Source organism: Xiphophorus maculatus, chromosome 18 (genome assembly GCF_002775205.1).
Source record: "Xiphophorus maculatus strain JP 163 A chromosome 18, X_maculatus-5.0-male, whole genome shotgun sequence".
NCBI classification, from domain to species: Eukaryota; Metazoa; Chordata; class Actinopteri; order Cyprinodontiformes; family Poeciliidae; genus Xiphophorus; species Xiphophorus maculatus.
In genome coordinates, this window is record NC_036460.1 from 24,918,240 (window position 1) to 24,936,028 (window position 17,789).

Sequence of the window (17,789 nt, forward strand, 5' to 3'; positions counted from 1 at the left end):
ATTGAATTCAATGAGAAAGTGTGTCCAAACTTTTGGTCTGTACTGTATATATTTCTCTTTCTACTTATGTATTTGGTTGTTTGACTATCAATAGACTATGTTATTATTTGGAAGGAAAAACGCTGTCAGAATGTAAGGCAATGTATATTTCGACAACGACAAAAAAGTCATTTTGTTTTGTTCTCCAATGAACAACTTTTAAGAGTAGTTTCATTTTCAAAAATCATTTTAGATCAGTAAACCGTAAAATATTCCAGGTTTTTACTTCATTGTTCTTTTGGACGGTTCCATGAACTCTGCGAAACTATGACACGCACGGCGTTTTATACTCCGCGTTTCCTTTGAATCGACTGTTAAGGCTTCGCGCTTCGTTGAAATCGCATTACAGGACGCATCTCGCGTTCTCGGAAATCCACTTCGATAAGCAGGCGGGGCAGAAACTGGACATACCTAAGTTAAGTCGCGAACTGGAGTGCTGTTGTTCGCCACTCACGCACGCCCTCCTTTTCCATTCCTCCTCCTGTCACTCTGCTCCTCCCGTTCCTCCTCCTTTCGGGGATCAGAAAGTCCTCTGCGCTCAGTGGCGCACGGACGCGTTTGGAGCGGCGCGCTCGGGAGTCTCCGCTCGATCAGATAAAACGTCTGCAACTTAAACAACGAGACCCGCTTTGAAAGTGCACCGTCTGGACGCTTTTGGATTTTGCCTTCTTGGTGGGTTCACTCAATAAAGGTGTTTGTTTCCCAGAGCGCTGGCACAATGGGCGCGTTCTGCCCCAGATCGACAGATTAGAGGTGAGTTGGACTTTAACCTGCCGGAGAACTTTGTTGGATTTTGCCCCCTCCCCCCGTGGAAAGTAACTATCTGCTTTTTTGCCTGTATGTTTTTGAGAAGGTGTGCCCATGATTAAAACAGCTGGAACCTCATTTAGTTAGAAATTACCGGAGATTCAAGAAGCCTCTAAACTCTTGCCTCGTACCACAGTTTTTCCTTGTGGCATTACAGTAATTGCTTGATGCTAACATTGTCTTGCCAGTTTGGAACTTGTAATTGGGGCATTTCACCACAGTGAGCAAGTACAAAAGAACTGTCAACTGTTCTCACATACTTTCCTTCAGTTTCAAGCAGCTTGCTGACTGATGTGTCTTTACTGTGGTTGCTGCTGGTATCTCCAGAACCTTGTTAATAAGTAATCCATGTGAATTTGGACACTTTCTGTGCTCTTTGACACTGACTGGCATTCCTCTCTTTTGTTTATCTCAAGGGTGGAAATCTTGACTCCGAGGGTGTTTTTTTTTGGGGTTTTTTTTTGCACTGAGATCTCAGCGTTTCACCACAGATAGAGAGAAGAACAGCCATGGATTTGGGAAATGATGTGGATTTATCTAACAACAACATCACACCTTTGTGGAGGCGGCGCACAGACCTCAGTGAAGGTCCCCAAGACTTGAACAAACTCAAGCCACGACCTGCGAGCTACCACGTAAACGGGGTCACGACTGCAGACTTCCCTGCGGGGGACGATGGACGCTCCTTCACTTTGAGCCAGCCGGCCCAGCCTTTAAATGCAAACACTGTGGTGTTAAAGCATGTTTTGCACAGACCCTCGGAAAAAAAGCGCATCGTTCGGAGCATTAGCATTGGGCGCCTCTACAATGGACGCTTCTCATTGTCCAAGTTTAGGGCTGAGGATAAAAGCGCTACACTGGACAACAGGGTGTGTAATGGACGTAGCAACAGAAGAAATAACCAGAATGGAAGTGTTTGCTCTGAAAATCATCACCAGGACATGCAGAGGCTGACTACAAACCCTCTTGATCTTGACTTGGAGAAAGACCATATCTCCTCTGGGACAAATACACCCTCACCTGAAACTCCTACCGACAATTGTTCTTCACACATCCATTCTCCACACTCGCCAAATAACTACCACTACGAGCTGTCTTCACAGTCATCGGCATCCAGCTCCTCATCTCCAGGGTACGGTACCCTCACCCCCTCTCACAGCTCCTCTTCAAGCATCCCCTCCCTTTCATCTTTAACCTCCTCAGACCCTCCGACGCCCCGCTCCCCATCGCCAGCTGACAGAGGGAATTCATTGCAGTCTCAGACAACCTCCCCAGCATCCTCCTATGACACCCTGTACGCCTCCTCCTCTTCCTCCAGCTTCTCCACATCACCGTCGCTTTCCCCAACTGCATCCCCCTCTCCCACCATTGTCCTTAGCACTAACAGCCCCGCTGCCTTGAAGATGGGCACCCAGCAGCTTATTCCCAAAGGACTGGCATGCGGTATCCGACAAACCAAGGCGCCTCCTACTGGGACCCAACGGCTGGGATTGGACCATTCCAAACGAGCAATGAAAGTTCTTAGCATGGTGGAAGCAGGAGGTTACTTTTCTACCGGAGGGGGTCACACCGAAGAGGCAGAGGGAGAGAACGAAAGCCCAGGGGCATTACGGAGAGGTTTGAGGAGTACGTCTTACAGGAGGGCAGTTGTGAGTGAAGTAGACAAGGACGTTACCTCGGTTGAGTTAAAGATGCCTGTCATGGAAGGGCTTGAAAACCCTGGTTCACCCACCAGCTCAACAAACCTTGCCACCTTAAGTCCAACAAGTGCCGAAGCACCAAAAGCTGCCAGCCCCAGGATTTCAAAGTCTTCTAGCCCTCGGATGGATAAAACTAAAAGCAACAAGAAAAGCAAGGTGGGCCAATCTATTCATGAACTGATAATGAATATATTTGGGGTACCCTAAAGAGGAAAAATGTAATATGTAAGTTAACTCTTAAGAGAGGGGCATGCAAACAACACTTTGCTAACAGTGAATTGTTGTTTTAGTGGCAGTAGGTAGAGGGTTTCTTTCAATAGAAAGATAGATTTGGAAAACGTTTGCACAGCAGAACGGAACAATATTACCAAGTTGCATAGACGTGCTAAGGAAGACTTTAGTACAAAAGTGTTTTTTTTTATTAAAAGATACTTTAGCAAGTATTGTTTTCAGGTTATGCACATTTATGCAACAAGGTTGTTACAATTATTACTTGTTTTTTTCCCCTGTGATATATTTGTGTTCTTCTTCAATTTGACTGGCTATCGGACACAATAAGAGGAAAACTGTGTAAAAAGTACATTTTCATGTATGCAGCAAAAAAACCCTGGCATTTTAACAGGTGGATGAACATTTAGGAGCCACTCTAGTTAGGTGCGTGCAGATCAAACGTGTCGCAAAACTCCTTTTACTTCACTCTGTAGTCAACAAGTAGTAGCCCCTGTAAACGTTGGTAATCTGTTGAATACTTTTTGTTTCTTTGTTGTAGCTGGTTGAGATTTATTGACTGGGTTAATCGCGGCCTCTCTAACGGCTTAACGTACTGTTGTACACAAAGATTGCTTTGACACAAACTTACATGATCAGGAGGGGGATAAAGTCTGAATCACAAAACCACAACACAGGCTGACCATTGTGGTTCAAGCTTGGATTAGGACAAAGCCCTGTAAGGAAAACAATTAACTTGTTTGTTGGCAGTCATGATGTAATAAGACACCGTGTCCACACTGTAGATACATGTAGATACATGCTTCCTTGGTACGCCACAGTTTAAGTTGATTGTGGTTTTTCTTTTCCACTTTCAGATTCCAAACAGGAAGAAGTTGACGTCTCAACGGACATTTGACAGTGAAGGTAACACCTGTCTTTTTGGGTCATTTTATTTTTCATGCATCCCACCGTTTTAATGTCAATTCACCTTGAAATCAAATATTGTTTTTTGTCGCAAAAATAAACACATTTCAGAAGAGGAGCTCTACCAGAACTACCAGGAGAAGGCCCTGCATAATGACTCCGATGAGGATGCTGATTCAAGGGGACCCAAGCCCGATCAGGGCATCGTCGTGCAGTACAGACCCATACGTACCTCTTGGAGCCAACTGAGTGTGGTTAGACATAACACACACATACACACGCGCCATCCCACAGTAGTTGTGTGTAGCTTATACCCTGTCTCTACACCCTGAGTACTCACGATCCGGCTGCTGTGGTTGCAAAGTGTTGGAATCCTAGTGCTCCAAAGAATGCTGTTGCAACCAGTTGAGCCTTATTTCATACCCATCCTCCCACTTGCCTCTGTTTTTCTCGGGGACCCGCTGTTTATCAGTGAGTGCGCTCACTCTAGGACACAGAGGCAGACGGTCCGTCAGAGTCAGAGGAAGTCTTGGAAACACTGCTGCTGGGCGCCTTGCCAGTGAGCTGACAAACCCTTGATACTCACGCTGCAAACATGCTCAAAATGTTCCCCATAGGGATATGTGGGATGATCCTCCGTTGTGTAATATAGTTACGGATTGGAATCTTCTGAGAGGAATATCGGAAGCTGAACTGAGTCGGCTAATTTATTGTTTTGTTTGTTTTTCTTATTAAATCATTCCAAACCCATTTCATCATCTGTTTTTTTTTTTTTTTTCATTTGTTGCGCAAGCTTGGGATGAAAGCTGGGTGTTGGAGTTAATTAGTATCAGTTTCAAATATTGCTGTGCAGACTCTAATGAATGAGGAGTTACTGGCAAGTTAGAAACCAAAACGGTTGCTGGTATTTAAAGAGCCACCACTCTTCAGTTTTCCCCATATTTTAAAGCTGCATTTTTCAAGAATACATTTTTTCAACAGTTTGTTACTCCTGGGTTTATTAAGTATTCACACCCAAGGAATAATACAGTATCATCACACCTCTAGCAGCAAACTGAGCCGTATGCCTTTTGGGGTATGTGTTTTTGAACACATACCCCAACCAATTCTGCATTCTGTCAACCAATTACCTACAGCTTAGTCGGGTTGAATGGGTAGTGTATCTGCAGTGTTTTTAGACCCTTCCAGAGATGTTCAATTGTCTTTAGTCTTTAAGTGACTATCCTTTGGCTAGGTCACTTAAATGAACACCCTTTTTTAAAAAAAAATAATCTTGGCTGTCCTTCAAGCTGTCCTTCTCTCCAGAGCATTCTGGAGCAGGTTTTCTTCACTTGATCGAAATTTTTAAGACCATTTTCTGCCACAAAAAACCCCCTTCCCACAACATGACGTTGCCACTACCATGTTTCACAGTAGGGATGGCTTCAACCAGGTACCCATTCTTTCTTGATAATTGGTTTCTTAGAATTCAGAACAAAAACCATATTCTTTGTTCTTGTTCTGTCTGACCTGGCAGGAGCATTTTGGCTAAATTTAAGCAGGTTTCCATGAGGCTTTTAGTGAGTAGTGGCTTCCATCTGGCCACTCTTGAAAATTGGATTGTGATGCGCATCAACAAGGGTTAAACTTAAAACTTAAAATCGATTCTTACACCCCCACAAGGGAGTACTGGAGCTTTGCCTGAGTGACCTCTGAGTTTGGTCGGGTTGCCAGATCTGTGGAGGTTCCTGGTGGTTGCAAACGTCTTCCATTTCTGAACAGCGGAGACTGTATCGCTTTTTCGGGATTCCCAATGCCTTGTTTCTCTCTCAGAGGTGACCTTGACACAGTCTTGTCTCTGAGGTGTGCAGGGAGTTTCTGTCTGCTCTGATAGATACACTATCAGAGCACACTCCAATCCAGATAATGCCCAGTCAAGTAAAATGACTACATATGAACTCCAGCTAACTTGTGAAAGCATGTGAAATCATATGCATCCATCCATCCATTTTCTGTACACCCTTGTCCCTTAGAGGGGTTGGGAGGAGTGCTGGTGCCTACCTGGGGAGAATTTAGAGAGACCAATTAACCTAACAGTCATGTTTTTGGACTGTGGGAGGAAGCCGGAGAGTACCCACACATGCACAGAACCCACGCATGCAAAGGGAGAACATGCAAACTCCATGCAGAAAGACCCCGGGCTGGGGATCTTCTTGCTGCAAGTCAACAGCGCTACCAACTGCGCCACTGTGCAGCCCGAAATCATATGCATCTGTGCTTTTAGTTGTGTATTGTAACGAATTTGGGAGAAAAGAAGAGGGCCGGCATCCTGCATGTTTTAGTTCTCTCCATGGTGGTAATAACAACCTTTTCAGCAAGCCAATGTTCTTCTTAGGCCTTCTAATGAGCCATCATTGGATCCAGGTGTGTTAATGGAAAGCTTAGTTCGGTTTGATTCCAAGAACCAGACGTACAGGTTGTCTTGAAGTGAGTCACAGCTTATCGGGACATCTCACTCAGCCCTGCCCTTCTCTTACGCGTCTTTTCTCTTTTCTTTTTAGAAATTTAAATGGGACATCAAATCCCAGAAATTATGATGTTCCAGGATTGTTAAAAGCTTCAGAAGGCGGGGCTTACCTGGAGTTTAAGACCTGCGGCGTAACCTTGAGCAAATAAAACAGGTTCATCTTATATGATGACACCTAATTGATTGTGTTCCAGTCACACCCTGTACTGTACAAATGATGGTAAATTCACCTGGCGCTGCCTGGAAGGTTGTCGCCTTTGCCCAAAGAATATTAAAACGGGGGAAGTGGAGAGTGGTCAAAACACAGAGTATAAATAATAAATCATAAAACTGATATCTGTGCGTGTGAAGGGAACTTGAAAGACCGCTGAAGATGTTTGACCATCTACGGGATTGTTTGTTCTTGTCGTTTGGCTCAAAGACTGCAGGGCAGATACTGCCACAGAGCTGACGCCGCTTCTGGAGGAGGCAGTTTCGCTTCCGTTCACTTCAGATCCAAACAGGCTGAGACGTTGGCGGAAGTAAGAGAATACCTTGTCAGGAATGAGGCCTGAGAGAAAGTATAATGCTTATTTAGGTGTAATGTTACCTATATGGAATGAGGTGAAAGAAGAGAAGGAACCATGCTTGCTTTGGTTGACCCTACAGCAACCTAGGCGTTTGCCTAGAGCTGGTAGCTAGGATATAGTGAAGCGGTGTTGAAACCTCCTGCACCTGTTGCTGCATTTAGCTTGTCAGCTGGAGGGTGTTTTTGTACTTGCAGAAAAGTCTAGTTGGGTTGTTTGTGCATACTTTCTTTTGTGAAAAACAGTCACTCATGGTGTGGAAACTACCCATCACCCTGACCCTGACCCACTCTGTGACCTATAACTCCTTTAAAACTAGAGCGGGCAAGCAAAGAGCTGGTGGGCAATGTGTCTTAATGAAAGCAGTCCCCTTATGGTGTATGTTTTTTTTTCTTTTTAAATCACTGTGCTAGTGAAATTTAGTGAAACCATAGTGTCTTTTAATGAGGTTTTCAATGCCACTTACAGTCTCATTCTGGCTAATGCATATTTTTCACTTAAGGCTGAAAAGTTCAGTATTGTTCCACTCTTAGTCCATTTCCAGATACTAGTTTGATTGTATTTTACTGAAAAGTGAAATTAAAAAAATATAATTAATTAAAAAATAGGATTGAGAATTAAATGAACCCCTAAATATGGGCACCAGTCCACCCACTAACCCCGCAAGGACAGACAGGTATGGACGGATGAAAATGTTTATTTGTTGGATTTGTTGCCGTGGTATTTATTTGGGTCAAGCCATTTCCTTCTTTATTACTGTTTTTTTTTTTTTTTTTTTTTACAATTGTTGCATTTGTTGTATTGTAACTACAGTTAGTACATTTGAAATGAGTGAGTGAATGAATGAATTTGTGCCAAATACTCCCATTTTAACAAGCGGCTCTCTCGTGAATGCACTTTGCAAACGCCAGCCGACGCTTAACCATTCAATCAGAAGAGTCCTAATTGAAGAATCTTCCTTTTTGTTAAGGTAAAGAAAAATGGCCTGGCTGACCAGCTGAGTCAGGAGGAACGCAAAAGACAAGAGGTAAGACTTGTGTTTTATTCTCCTTACCACAAAATGATCTCAAGTGTTCTTAAAAACTGGGATAAGATGTCCGTTCGTACGCGTGATTTGTGTCACAACGACAAAAAAACCCGCCATTAAAGTAGAACAATTAGAGAGACGCTCTTTTACCGCAATGAATTATGAGTATGGGAGTCAGTTTTAAAACAGACACAACTGGTTCAAAGGTCTTCTTGGGTGAATATCGTTTGCTTTGACATTCCAGACGTGACTAAAGTCTGCAGGTATGCGAGTCGTGTCGACGACAGAGCCCAGGGGAACCTGTGTGAACCTGAACCCCGTGTGCTCGCTGAAGCTCTCGCTTTTCATCCCATCAGGTTTCATCTGTGTTGCTTCTCTCTCTCTCGCTCTCTTTTTTCTAAGGCCATCTTCGAATTGATCTCATCGGAGCACTCCTACCTCCACAGCTTGGAGATTCTCATCCGTATGTTCAAGAACTCACCGGAGCTCAGTGAGGCGATGACCAAGATCGAACACCACCACCTCTTCTCCAACATCTTGGACGTCTGCGAGGCTAGCAAAAAGTACGTCTGGCGTTGTTCGGGGAACCGTTCGTTTACTCCTTCGAGAAGATGAGAAGATGTTTTTGCTTAAATGAGTATTATTTCCACAGGTGGGCAGAGTATCCAAAAATTGTACTCAAGTAAGAGTAGCAGTACTTCGAAATGCTTCTGCTCAAGTAAAACATAAAAGTAGCTGTCCAAGAAATTACTCAAGAGTAAAAAAGTATTTGGTAAATAATCTACTCAAACTCGATTCTTTAATATTTAAAAATTACATAATCAGACGGACCAAAATATCAAGTTACGTGTAAATTTTGGCATTTTAAGGATGAAAATGACAATAATTTAAATGAGTAACAAAAAATAACAAAATCAGGCAAAAGATTTTTTTTTTCCAAATCAGTTTCTTTCAACAGAAAAAACAAACTTTAACAAAAACTGCAGCTGTGTGTGTTTTGTCTGGCGAGTTTTTGGTTTAAACATGTTTGTTTTTCATCCAGGGGATGAAAAACTCTTTCTCCTACTTTTACTCAAGTAAGAGCAGTGATGCTTCGTAATCAAATTACTCAAGTAGAAGTCAAAAGCGCTGCGTAGTAAAAATACTTTTTCAAAAAAGTTACTCGAGTAAATGTAATTGAGTAAATAAAAAGTAAATAGTCACTAGCCAATTCTGATTATTTCATGCTACAAGCATTCTGCTTTAATGCCATCGCTTGCTATTTTCTCATTCGACTCAGAGCCAGGCCTTCAGTGACTGACAGAGGATTGAGAACTCAAGAGAGCCGGCTTCCATTTTTATGACACAAAGTATTCACTACAATTAGCTGCGAGGAAATATTTGGGTTAAGCTGTCTGTTATGGTTTATTAGCTCATGAGTTCAGACCGGTTTTGAAAAATTCCTGGCTGAGGTCACGATGAGCTTCCATTTATCTCATAAATGAGTGGAAACACTCATCCATTAGAGGCTACGAAAGCTGAGACCGTGGAAATCTTTGCCCCCTCAGCAGTTGCTTTGCTGAGTTATTTGTTGTTTCTATGAAAGGATTCTCAGAGAGTTGCTTGTAGATGTGATCTCTCTCTCTCTCTCTGGTGGATTGCAAAAGGGAAAAATACAGGTACTTTAAAGAAAGAAAGAACAAATGAAGATTGGTAATAGCAAAACCCTTAACTTTCCCATTGGAAAACATTTGCAACTTGTACACAACAGTAAAAACCTCATGAAACTAATCTATAAAGCTGTGTAGCTTATGTAGTCCCATTGAGTCTGAGTGCTAATCTCAACATTTTTGGGGCCAAAAAAAACAACCTTTGTCTTTTCTTTGTTAAATTAAGTGCATTCTGAAATAGGCCTGTCGCAATAAACAATAAATCAATTAATCGCATGATAAACTAAAGCAAACGCAATCATTTTCATTTGTTTGATTCATCGTTTTCCTCTTTTCTCTTTCTTTTGACCAAAACTCATCTTCAGTCTTTGGTTTCAATTAGCTCTTTTTTTGAAAAACAATTCTGTCTACAGAGACTTCAAAATTCATTTTATTTGTCGTTTCTGTTGTTCTGCTTATTTATTTTGGATATTTAAAATGTCTTCCAGTTCCAATGCTTAAATGTTCATCAAAAATTTAAAGTTTATTGCTCCTTGAGAATATGTTCTTGCATTATTCTTCCATTGTTACTACAATATTAGTTGAAAATTGTCTCAAAACAACAATATTATCGTTTATCGCAATAAGTTCTGGGACAATTTATCGTCTGGCAAAATTTGCTATTGTGCCAACAATCAACACATTTGTTTGGAGCCACTCATTCAGCGACTCTAATGGAGTGTTGCCGTGTAGAGCGCAGACATGTCAAGTTATGTCACTGACATAAAAGTGTGAGCTATGACGATAATGTTGATATGAAATAAAAGAGGCTCTGACAACGGAGTCTTGTGGAATCCCATGTTGGATTTTCCTTTACTCAGTCTTTTAAAAAGCAATTGACACACTTCAAGTATATCGATTAGTATGTTACAGTCATTTTTACAAGTTTAGTGTTAAGTGAATATTGTCAGAATGTCATAAAGCTGAACTCTAATATACACGGCCATCATTTCAACCTTTGGTTACTGGCCTGTCTAAGTACTGGGTGACTTTAAGTGACCATTGAGTTGCCACATAAAATGAAAAAATGGAAACTTCAGGGAGGGGGGAAGCACACGGTTATTTTGTTCTTTAACACATCAGCTTTTCTCTTAGGGTGTGTAATTGAATTTTGGTCTACAGATTTACCCATGACACGCTGTCAAAATATCCATCTGCTAAAAGGCCATTTTGAGACTGATGGTGCAGGCAGACCATTGAGTCTTTCTTGCTACATCTTGTCAAGCAGATCTGCAACCCGCTCATCTTTAAAAAAAATAAAATAAAATAATTTCCGTGCATGAAATCATACGAGTTAAAACTACCTTGATGAAATTTATTGCTGCATTTTTGAATGACTCAGTATCACTGCATCTACTGCGTAGACACGCTGCGACCCATCTCACTTCTGTTCGTCATACTTATTCGTGGCCCGCACACGATAACGTGCGTTTGCTCCCTGCATCACCGGTTAAGCAACATCTTTTACTTCGAATTTGAATTTTTGTTTTTCAAAACAAGAGAGCAATATCTGTCTGCAGCCAGGATGCTGTGTACTGTAGTCTGTATCATGGGGAGTGTGTGAGGGCGTGTGTTTGTGTGTGTGCCTTTTTTCCCCCCCTGCTTCCTTTACACACAGGCTGGTTCCTGTTTGTGTATTTTTCCTTTGGTATGGCTTACCTAATAAAAGTTTTACATGAAATCTGACCATTTAACTGGGACAGGAACATTTAAAGAGATTCAGGATGTGGTTTAATTTGTGCTCTTTGTCAGTAGTGGTTCTGCAAATGTCGTTGTTCGCTTGCTAATTTAACTCCAGCAATTTATTGTAGCAGTTTGGAATTATTGGTCTCACTTTTTGGAACTTCGATCCTCTTAAAGTCCTTAATTTAGGACATGGGGGGCAGAGGGTTAGGACTCATGGCCACCAAGACATCATGGAAAGAACAAAATTAGACATTAGCAAATGGCCACATAGTCACAAGAAGTACTGTTTCCCATATACAGCAAAAAAAAAACCAACAAAACCTGCAATGGGTCTGTTGAGTGAAGGAACTAGTCTTTGCTCGTCTGCTTTTCCAGCAGGTCTAGCAGGTCAAGGGCAGCATCCTGTGTCTGTATCCCCGCTTCCTGTTTGGCACCTAAGCTAGGGCGAGCAAAAACACTGACTCTCTTGAAGTCGGACAAATGGCGTGTCATTAACCCGACTGCCATCTGTTGGTGCTTTGGAAGGGGAAACGCATCTATGTCATGGTTACTGCTTGGCTTTTATCTATTTTTAGTGTCGGGGAGTTCCGCTTCGTGATCTTACTGCAAGCTTTTATAGGCAAGACGTTGGCAGGTCGTCTCATTATCTTGACTTTGCGTCCATTAGTCCGTTGCGTGTTTTCCTCCTTTGGGTTCATGACTCGATGTCATTCTGTCGTGGCAGCTCATGACCTACTAACCTTTAGTTGTTTTTCTTTTGTTTTTTTTTTACAACCGTGTCTCAGGTTCTTTAAGGAGCTGGAGGACAGACACCAACAGAGCATAGTCATCGATGACATCAGCGACATTGTTTGCAAGCACGCCGAGTCAACCTTCGACCCTTACATCAAGTACTGCTCCAATGAGGTGTACCAGCAGAGAACACTGCAGAGGCTTGTGTGAGTGACCGAACGAACGAACGAACTCAAAACAGATGTCTTCCTCAGAGACCTTCTCTCTTTCTCCCCTGCTCCTCTGACTCGGCCGTCTTACTTTCAGCGGTGCCAAGAATTCTGCTTTCAAAGAGGTACTGACCAGGTTGGAGGGCCACCCAGACTGCAGGAGCCTCCCAATGATCTCCTTCCTCATCCTGCCCATGCAGAGGATCACTCGCCTGCCTCTGCTCTTGGACGTGAGTGAACTGAAGGCGCACAGTAGCCCAGGCCTGAGGAATTACAAGACTTTCTGGAGGGTTACGCAACGCTTTGTTTATTTGACTGCGCGCGGGGCGCGTTCTAACCGCAGAGGCGTTTCCGTGACCTCGCGTCATACTTTGATAATCCCCAGTGATTCATTTTCACTTCTTCGTTTGTTTGTTTCTTATTGGAACTGAGTATTTGAGTTCCCTGTGTCTGCCTTTTATCTTTTTTTCTCATCATAATTTGATTTTCCTCCTTTTTTTTTTTTTTTAAGTGGCTCCCAAAGGGGTTTTGGTTTATGCTTCTACTATGAGACAATTTTGGCTCCTGAGAAAGTTTTATTTCTGTTTATTTTCTCCCACAGTGCTAGAATTTGGTCCCTGCTGATGCAGTGTATTGAACACCCAGTGCTGTGAAAGACTTCTCTACAGATTTCTTCTGTTTTCTATTGTGTGACACTTTAATATTTCAGATCAGCAAACTTTTTTTTTTCAAAGCAAAGATATCTGTAATAAATACACAATGGAGTTAGCAAAGGATTCCATTTACTAGGGAAATAATCCTTCCAACTCGACCTGGCCTTGTGTGAAAACTCAGGAATCAAGTCAAATTGGTCACTTTATGACTTTCCCAAGGAGGAAGTTTGGCTTTACAGAATTAATTCAGAGCCATTAATGGGTGTTTGTGTATGAACTGACTGTTTGAGGAGAAGCCACAGCTTCTCCATATAGTTTAAGTCTGGACTTTGACTTGGCCACCCCGCTCTTTTAGCTTTTCCGAGTTGGACTTGCTGGTGTCGCTGATGTTTTGACAATTTTCCTTCTGATAGTCAACCATCCCCTTTCAGAATCTTCTTGCAGAGTGAAACCAAACTGTTTGATTGCGGCAGACAGTTGATGGTTTGGGGTTTTGAACCAACCCCCAAACCATCACTCTGCCACCACCATGTTTGACTTCTGCCACATACCACCATTTAGGATTTCCTTCCTCTGAAATGTTGTGTTTGTTTCACACCGGATGTAGCAGAGTGTAGTTTCTCTTGGAACCTCTTGGATGGGTTTGTCGATGGTCTTACAGGTCTTGGGAGTCATTTTTGTCGGCCAACCCGCTCCGAAGTTCACGACTGGTTGATGTTCCTTTCATTTGTGGATAGTTCTCACTAAGATTCCCCAAGCTTCAGCGTGCTCACACACCAGAACTGTCTGACCCGCTTTCAACAAACGAGAGTTTGCATGCTCGGTTAGTCTGCCTTATTTGAGAAGGTGTGAAAGCACAGGCTATGTAACCCTCCCTAGACTGCAATTATGTCAGTGCCTTTCCCTATTTGTTCCGAAATTCTTTAGTGCAAAAATTCTTTAGAGTTTTTGCACTTTTGTAAACTTTTAGCCTACTTCATCATGTCAGATAGGTTCTAGTTGAGTGATTTCTTGAGTTTGCAGGTCTTGCAATAACCAATTCTGACTTTGTCCAATGCAAATGCGATCAGCTTTCCAAAAAGATGTTTTCAATCACAGTTAAGTCGTCATTCAATATGAGTGGATTATTACTTACTGCTTCAAATAGGTTCAGGCTGGTTAGTGTCACTTTTCCCCCTTGATAAACAAAGTCTTAACTTGAAAACCCTGTTTTGCATTTACTTACTTCTTTATTTACTGAGGTTATGTTTGATATCAAAATGTATTTGACAATCTGAAACATTTAGTTGGAACACAAAAAAGCACAAAACAGAAAACTCTTTCAGGAGTCTTATTTTATTGCTCTGCATGAGCGTAGTGGAGAGAGTGGGCAATCATCCACAACTGTTTCGTTTTTAATGTGAAACTTGTGTGTGTGTGTGTGTGTGTGTGTGTGGGGGTGTGTGTTTTGCAGACCATCTGTCAGAAGACGTCAAAAGACTCGGCACGCTATGAAACATGCAAGAAAGCCTTGCAAGCCGTGAGCAAGGTTGGTGTTTTTTTTTTTATTTTGTTTTTTAAATCGTTTAATTTCTGGACAACATTGCAAAATAGAGAAATGAAATATATTTACGCCTTCTGGTGGTCTGTTTATCTTTTCATTTTTGTTTCTGACAGTCCTACATCTTATTCCCACTGGAATTTAGCTATCTGTTTTACCACAATCAAGCAAAGACATATGTATAATTTGTTTTGTACCTCTTTGCTTATTAGCTGGAATCTATAATAAAATATTGTTGTCTCCACTGATGGTAAATTAAACTGAACCTTAATTGTCATTATCAATGCAATAATCTGTTTTCTTGTTTTTTTATTTTTATTTTTTTTGCTTCTTTTTTCAATGTTGTGCTGTTCAAAAAACAAATCCTCGGGATTTGGGAGAGTCTGGTTTGTCAGGGCCTGATGATTATGGAAATGTCGAGAATTAATAATGTTAATGGATCGCCGCGAGACTGTAATGGAAAAATAGATTGGTTCCTGCGGCTCCTGGTCTGGCAATAGACTTACAAGATCCTGAAATAATTGTAAAGACATATGTCAAAAAGCCGTATCAGATTCTCGTGTTAAGATGAGCTTGAGTAAAAAGATCCTAATTCACAAACTGAGAAGCTTTTATTTAAAACAGTTATGGAAGCAACTTATATGACTGCAAGAATAAGTTATTATTGGCGTAATATGTACTTTGCTGCAATTTCGATATAAACTTAAGTAAAAACATAAAACACACACATTCGTTATAGTGATGGTTTTTAAGTAAAAAACAAACAAACAATGAATTATGCATTTTGAGTCTATATCTGAAATATTTTCATAGTCATTTCAGTTAGTTAAAAGAGTAGTAGCCTCTTTCAGCCAGCTAACTGGCAGTGCACGGGAAAAACAGTAGGAGAGGCAGAGCAGCACTGCTCTGTTCTCCAGTTAAATCCTTTCTGCGTCTTATCAGATGTACTTGAAAACATTTATTTTTTTTTTGTCGTTATCAAGTGACTTTTTTTTTTCTCTTTTTCTTACCTGTGTGATCAGGTGGTACGGAAATGCAACGAAGGCGCCCGCACAATGGAGAGAACAGAGATGATGTACACAATCAGCACTCAGCTGGAGTTCAAGATTAAGGTAACAATTTTCCACTAGAGTAAACGAGTAAATTAAATAAAACCCACCCGCAGGCGGTAATGTTTTGTCTTCAGACTGACGTGTTTTGTGTATTATTAACTGAGATGACGCTGAATCAGATTCAAATCTCATTCTGGGATATTTTTACGTCTTACCTTGTATCCAGTTTAATTACTTTTATTACAGGAAACGAGGCAAACGAATTGTAAAACTTCAATTTGTCTGTTGTTAACTGTTTAAAAATACAGTTGCATTTTGCTAATGTCAAGATGAAGGTCATTCGCTTTTTTTTTTTTGCTTTTTTTTTAATATGCTGCTCCTCTCCAAACGCTGGACGTCCTTGAACACTTTTTTTCTGATTAGTTGAGGTTGGCCAGAAGTTGTTCTCGCTACGCTGAGCAAAACAAGTTGAAAACTAGACTTATTCTTTTTTTGTTTGTTTGTTTCTTTAGCTCCCACGCATTTATTTAAATTCAGCCTCATAAAAGACACCAGAAGTCCTTATCATTGTTCACTTTGGAGCAATTCTCAAACTCTTTTCACCAAATTGAAACGTTAATCGACACCTTTTTCTGGACTTTTTAGTTCCTCCCATTTGTCAACCACACTTCATATCGTTTTGACAGAAGGTATAGTGATTTTTAAAAAAAATCATTTTATTATGACAATTTGCCCTGAGCATTAATTTCTGCCCAGAAATGAAATAAGGAGAACAAGTCTACTTTCATGCGTTATCTTTTTCGGTGGTCAGCCAGATTTTTATCACCAGCGCTGCTCCTGACTCACCAGACAAATCAATGTGAACAAATCAGAGCAGGTTTACACATTACGCCATGTGCAACATGTCTGTCATCATCAGTCTATGGACAATGGACTGTGACGTTCTTTTGAAGGCAGCATTTTTTTTTGTCTTAATTTTTTATTTTGCAACATGTTTTACGAACACGAAAGCATAATTTACATAACTTGTATACTGGAGCACATTTTTTCATTTACTTGGAAAATCATATGTTTGTTCTGCGTCCCTCTCCTGCTGTTGCACTTCTTTCTATTTTCTTTTACTGAGTAACAAATACGAGATTATTCTCTCCGTTCTATTGGACCTTAAAACGTGTTTCAGGGATGAACTGTTGCGTGTTGGTCCGACAACCATTTGGCTCATATTTAGTTGCTAAATGTTGCTCATCCTCTCCCCTGCCTTTCAACAACTGGTCTAAAACGGCAATTCATGTCAGGGGCAAAACAAGTGCCGCAGTGCAGCTGCACGCACACATGTAGCCGTAGCAACGTCAAGCATGCACACACCACTGTCGTCCATTTGGCACAGGTCTTCACACTCACTAACCACACAAGGCTTGGCAGGCTCATGTGTGTCTAACCAGTGTGGGAAAAAAAAAAAAAAAAAAAGCTGTTGGAGCATTTGGGATTCACAGACGCCTCTTGTGTCGACAACCGATCCACCTTTGGTCCTCCAGCTGAGGGACCTCACAAGCTTCAGAGTTGAATGCAGTTTTATTAAATTTGTTGTTTTGATTTGTATTCCTTTTTTTTTTTCTTTCTTTGCTCTTCCAGCCTTTCCCGCTGGTCTCCTCCTCCAGGTGGATGGTAAAAAGAGGCGAGCTGACTGCATTCGTGGAAGACAGCGGCATCTTCACGAAGCGCAAATCCCGACACCACGTCTACTTCTTCCTCTTCAACGACGTTCTCATCGTCACCAAGAAGAAGGGGTGAGCGAGCGAGCGCGGACGATGTCGGGCTTTGGGTGTTGATTTACCGGCTGCGAGTGTGACCCGGGCGAGGCCCCCGGGCGCGAGGGCCCCGCTCGTAATTCGCCTGCTGCGACGGCAGAGCGTCTTCCCAGAAGCCTTTTGGTTTCCGGGACTTGCAGCTAAGAATCCCGAAGGCGGCGGCGGCGGCTTCGCGGTGGAGTCGGTTCGGTCGTCGTGTTTGAACTTGTTTAGGGAAAATCCCGTCAGAAAAAAATACAAAAGATATCTAAACTGAAGGATGTAGACAACGTTTGAAAAAAAAAAAAAGAAAACACAAAATATTATCGAGTTTTTTTGGGGGGGGGTTGTCCAGCTACTAGTGCAAATATTTTAATACAATAAAATAACATTTATAAATAACTTTTTATTGAGATATAGAAGCTTGTTTTAAGTCAATAATTCCTTAATATTGATTTTATTACTGGCAGATTTCTTTACTTAAAACATATGTCTATAATTTAACAATTATTGACTTAAAAGAAGCCATTATATCTTGCTGAAAAGTTACTTGTAGGTTAGTTTAGTCTTTTACTAAGTATACTTGCACTGGACAACCAGACAAAAAATATGTGGTGTGTTTTTGCAGGTGGATTATTTTTCATAGCTCAGAAGCAATACCAT

General features: G+C 41.5%; 1 protein-coding gene across 1 annotated transcript in view; it reads left to right on the forward strand.

Annotated features, from left to right (window-relative positions):
* Positions 1 to 498: 498 nt before the first annotated feature.
* Positions 499 to 17,789, forward strand: part of arhgef26 (Rho guanine nucleotide exchange factor 26) — a 34,245-nt gene continuing 16,954 nt past the window's right edge. The window contains exons 1-11 of the mRNA XM_005800932.2: positions 499 to 792; positions 1,263 to 2,702; positions 3,632 to 3,680; positions 3,792 to 3,934; positions 7,723 to 7,779; positions 8,182 to 8,342; positions 11,939 to 12,091; positions 12,192 to 12,324; positions 14,201 to 14,275; positions 15,310 to 15,399; positions 16,972 to 17,126. Of these exons, the coding sequence (XP_005800989.1) occupies positions 1,356 to 2,702; positions 3,632 to 3,680; positions 3,792 to 3,934; positions 7,723 to 7,779; positions 8,182 to 8,342; positions 11,939 to 12,091; positions 12,192 to 12,324; positions 14,201 to 14,275; positions 15,310 to 15,399; positions 16,972 to 17,126 (2,363 nt within the window). The 5' untranslated portion in view covers positions 499 to 792; positions 1,263 to 1,355. The remainder of the gene's footprint in view (positions 793 to 1,262; positions 2,703 to 3,631; positions 3,681 to 3,791; positions 3,935 to 7,722; positions 7,780 to 8,181; positions 8,343 to 11,938; positions 12,092 to 12,191; positions 12,325 to 14,200; positions 14,276 to 15,309; positions 15,400 to 16,971; positions 17,127 to 17,789) is intronic.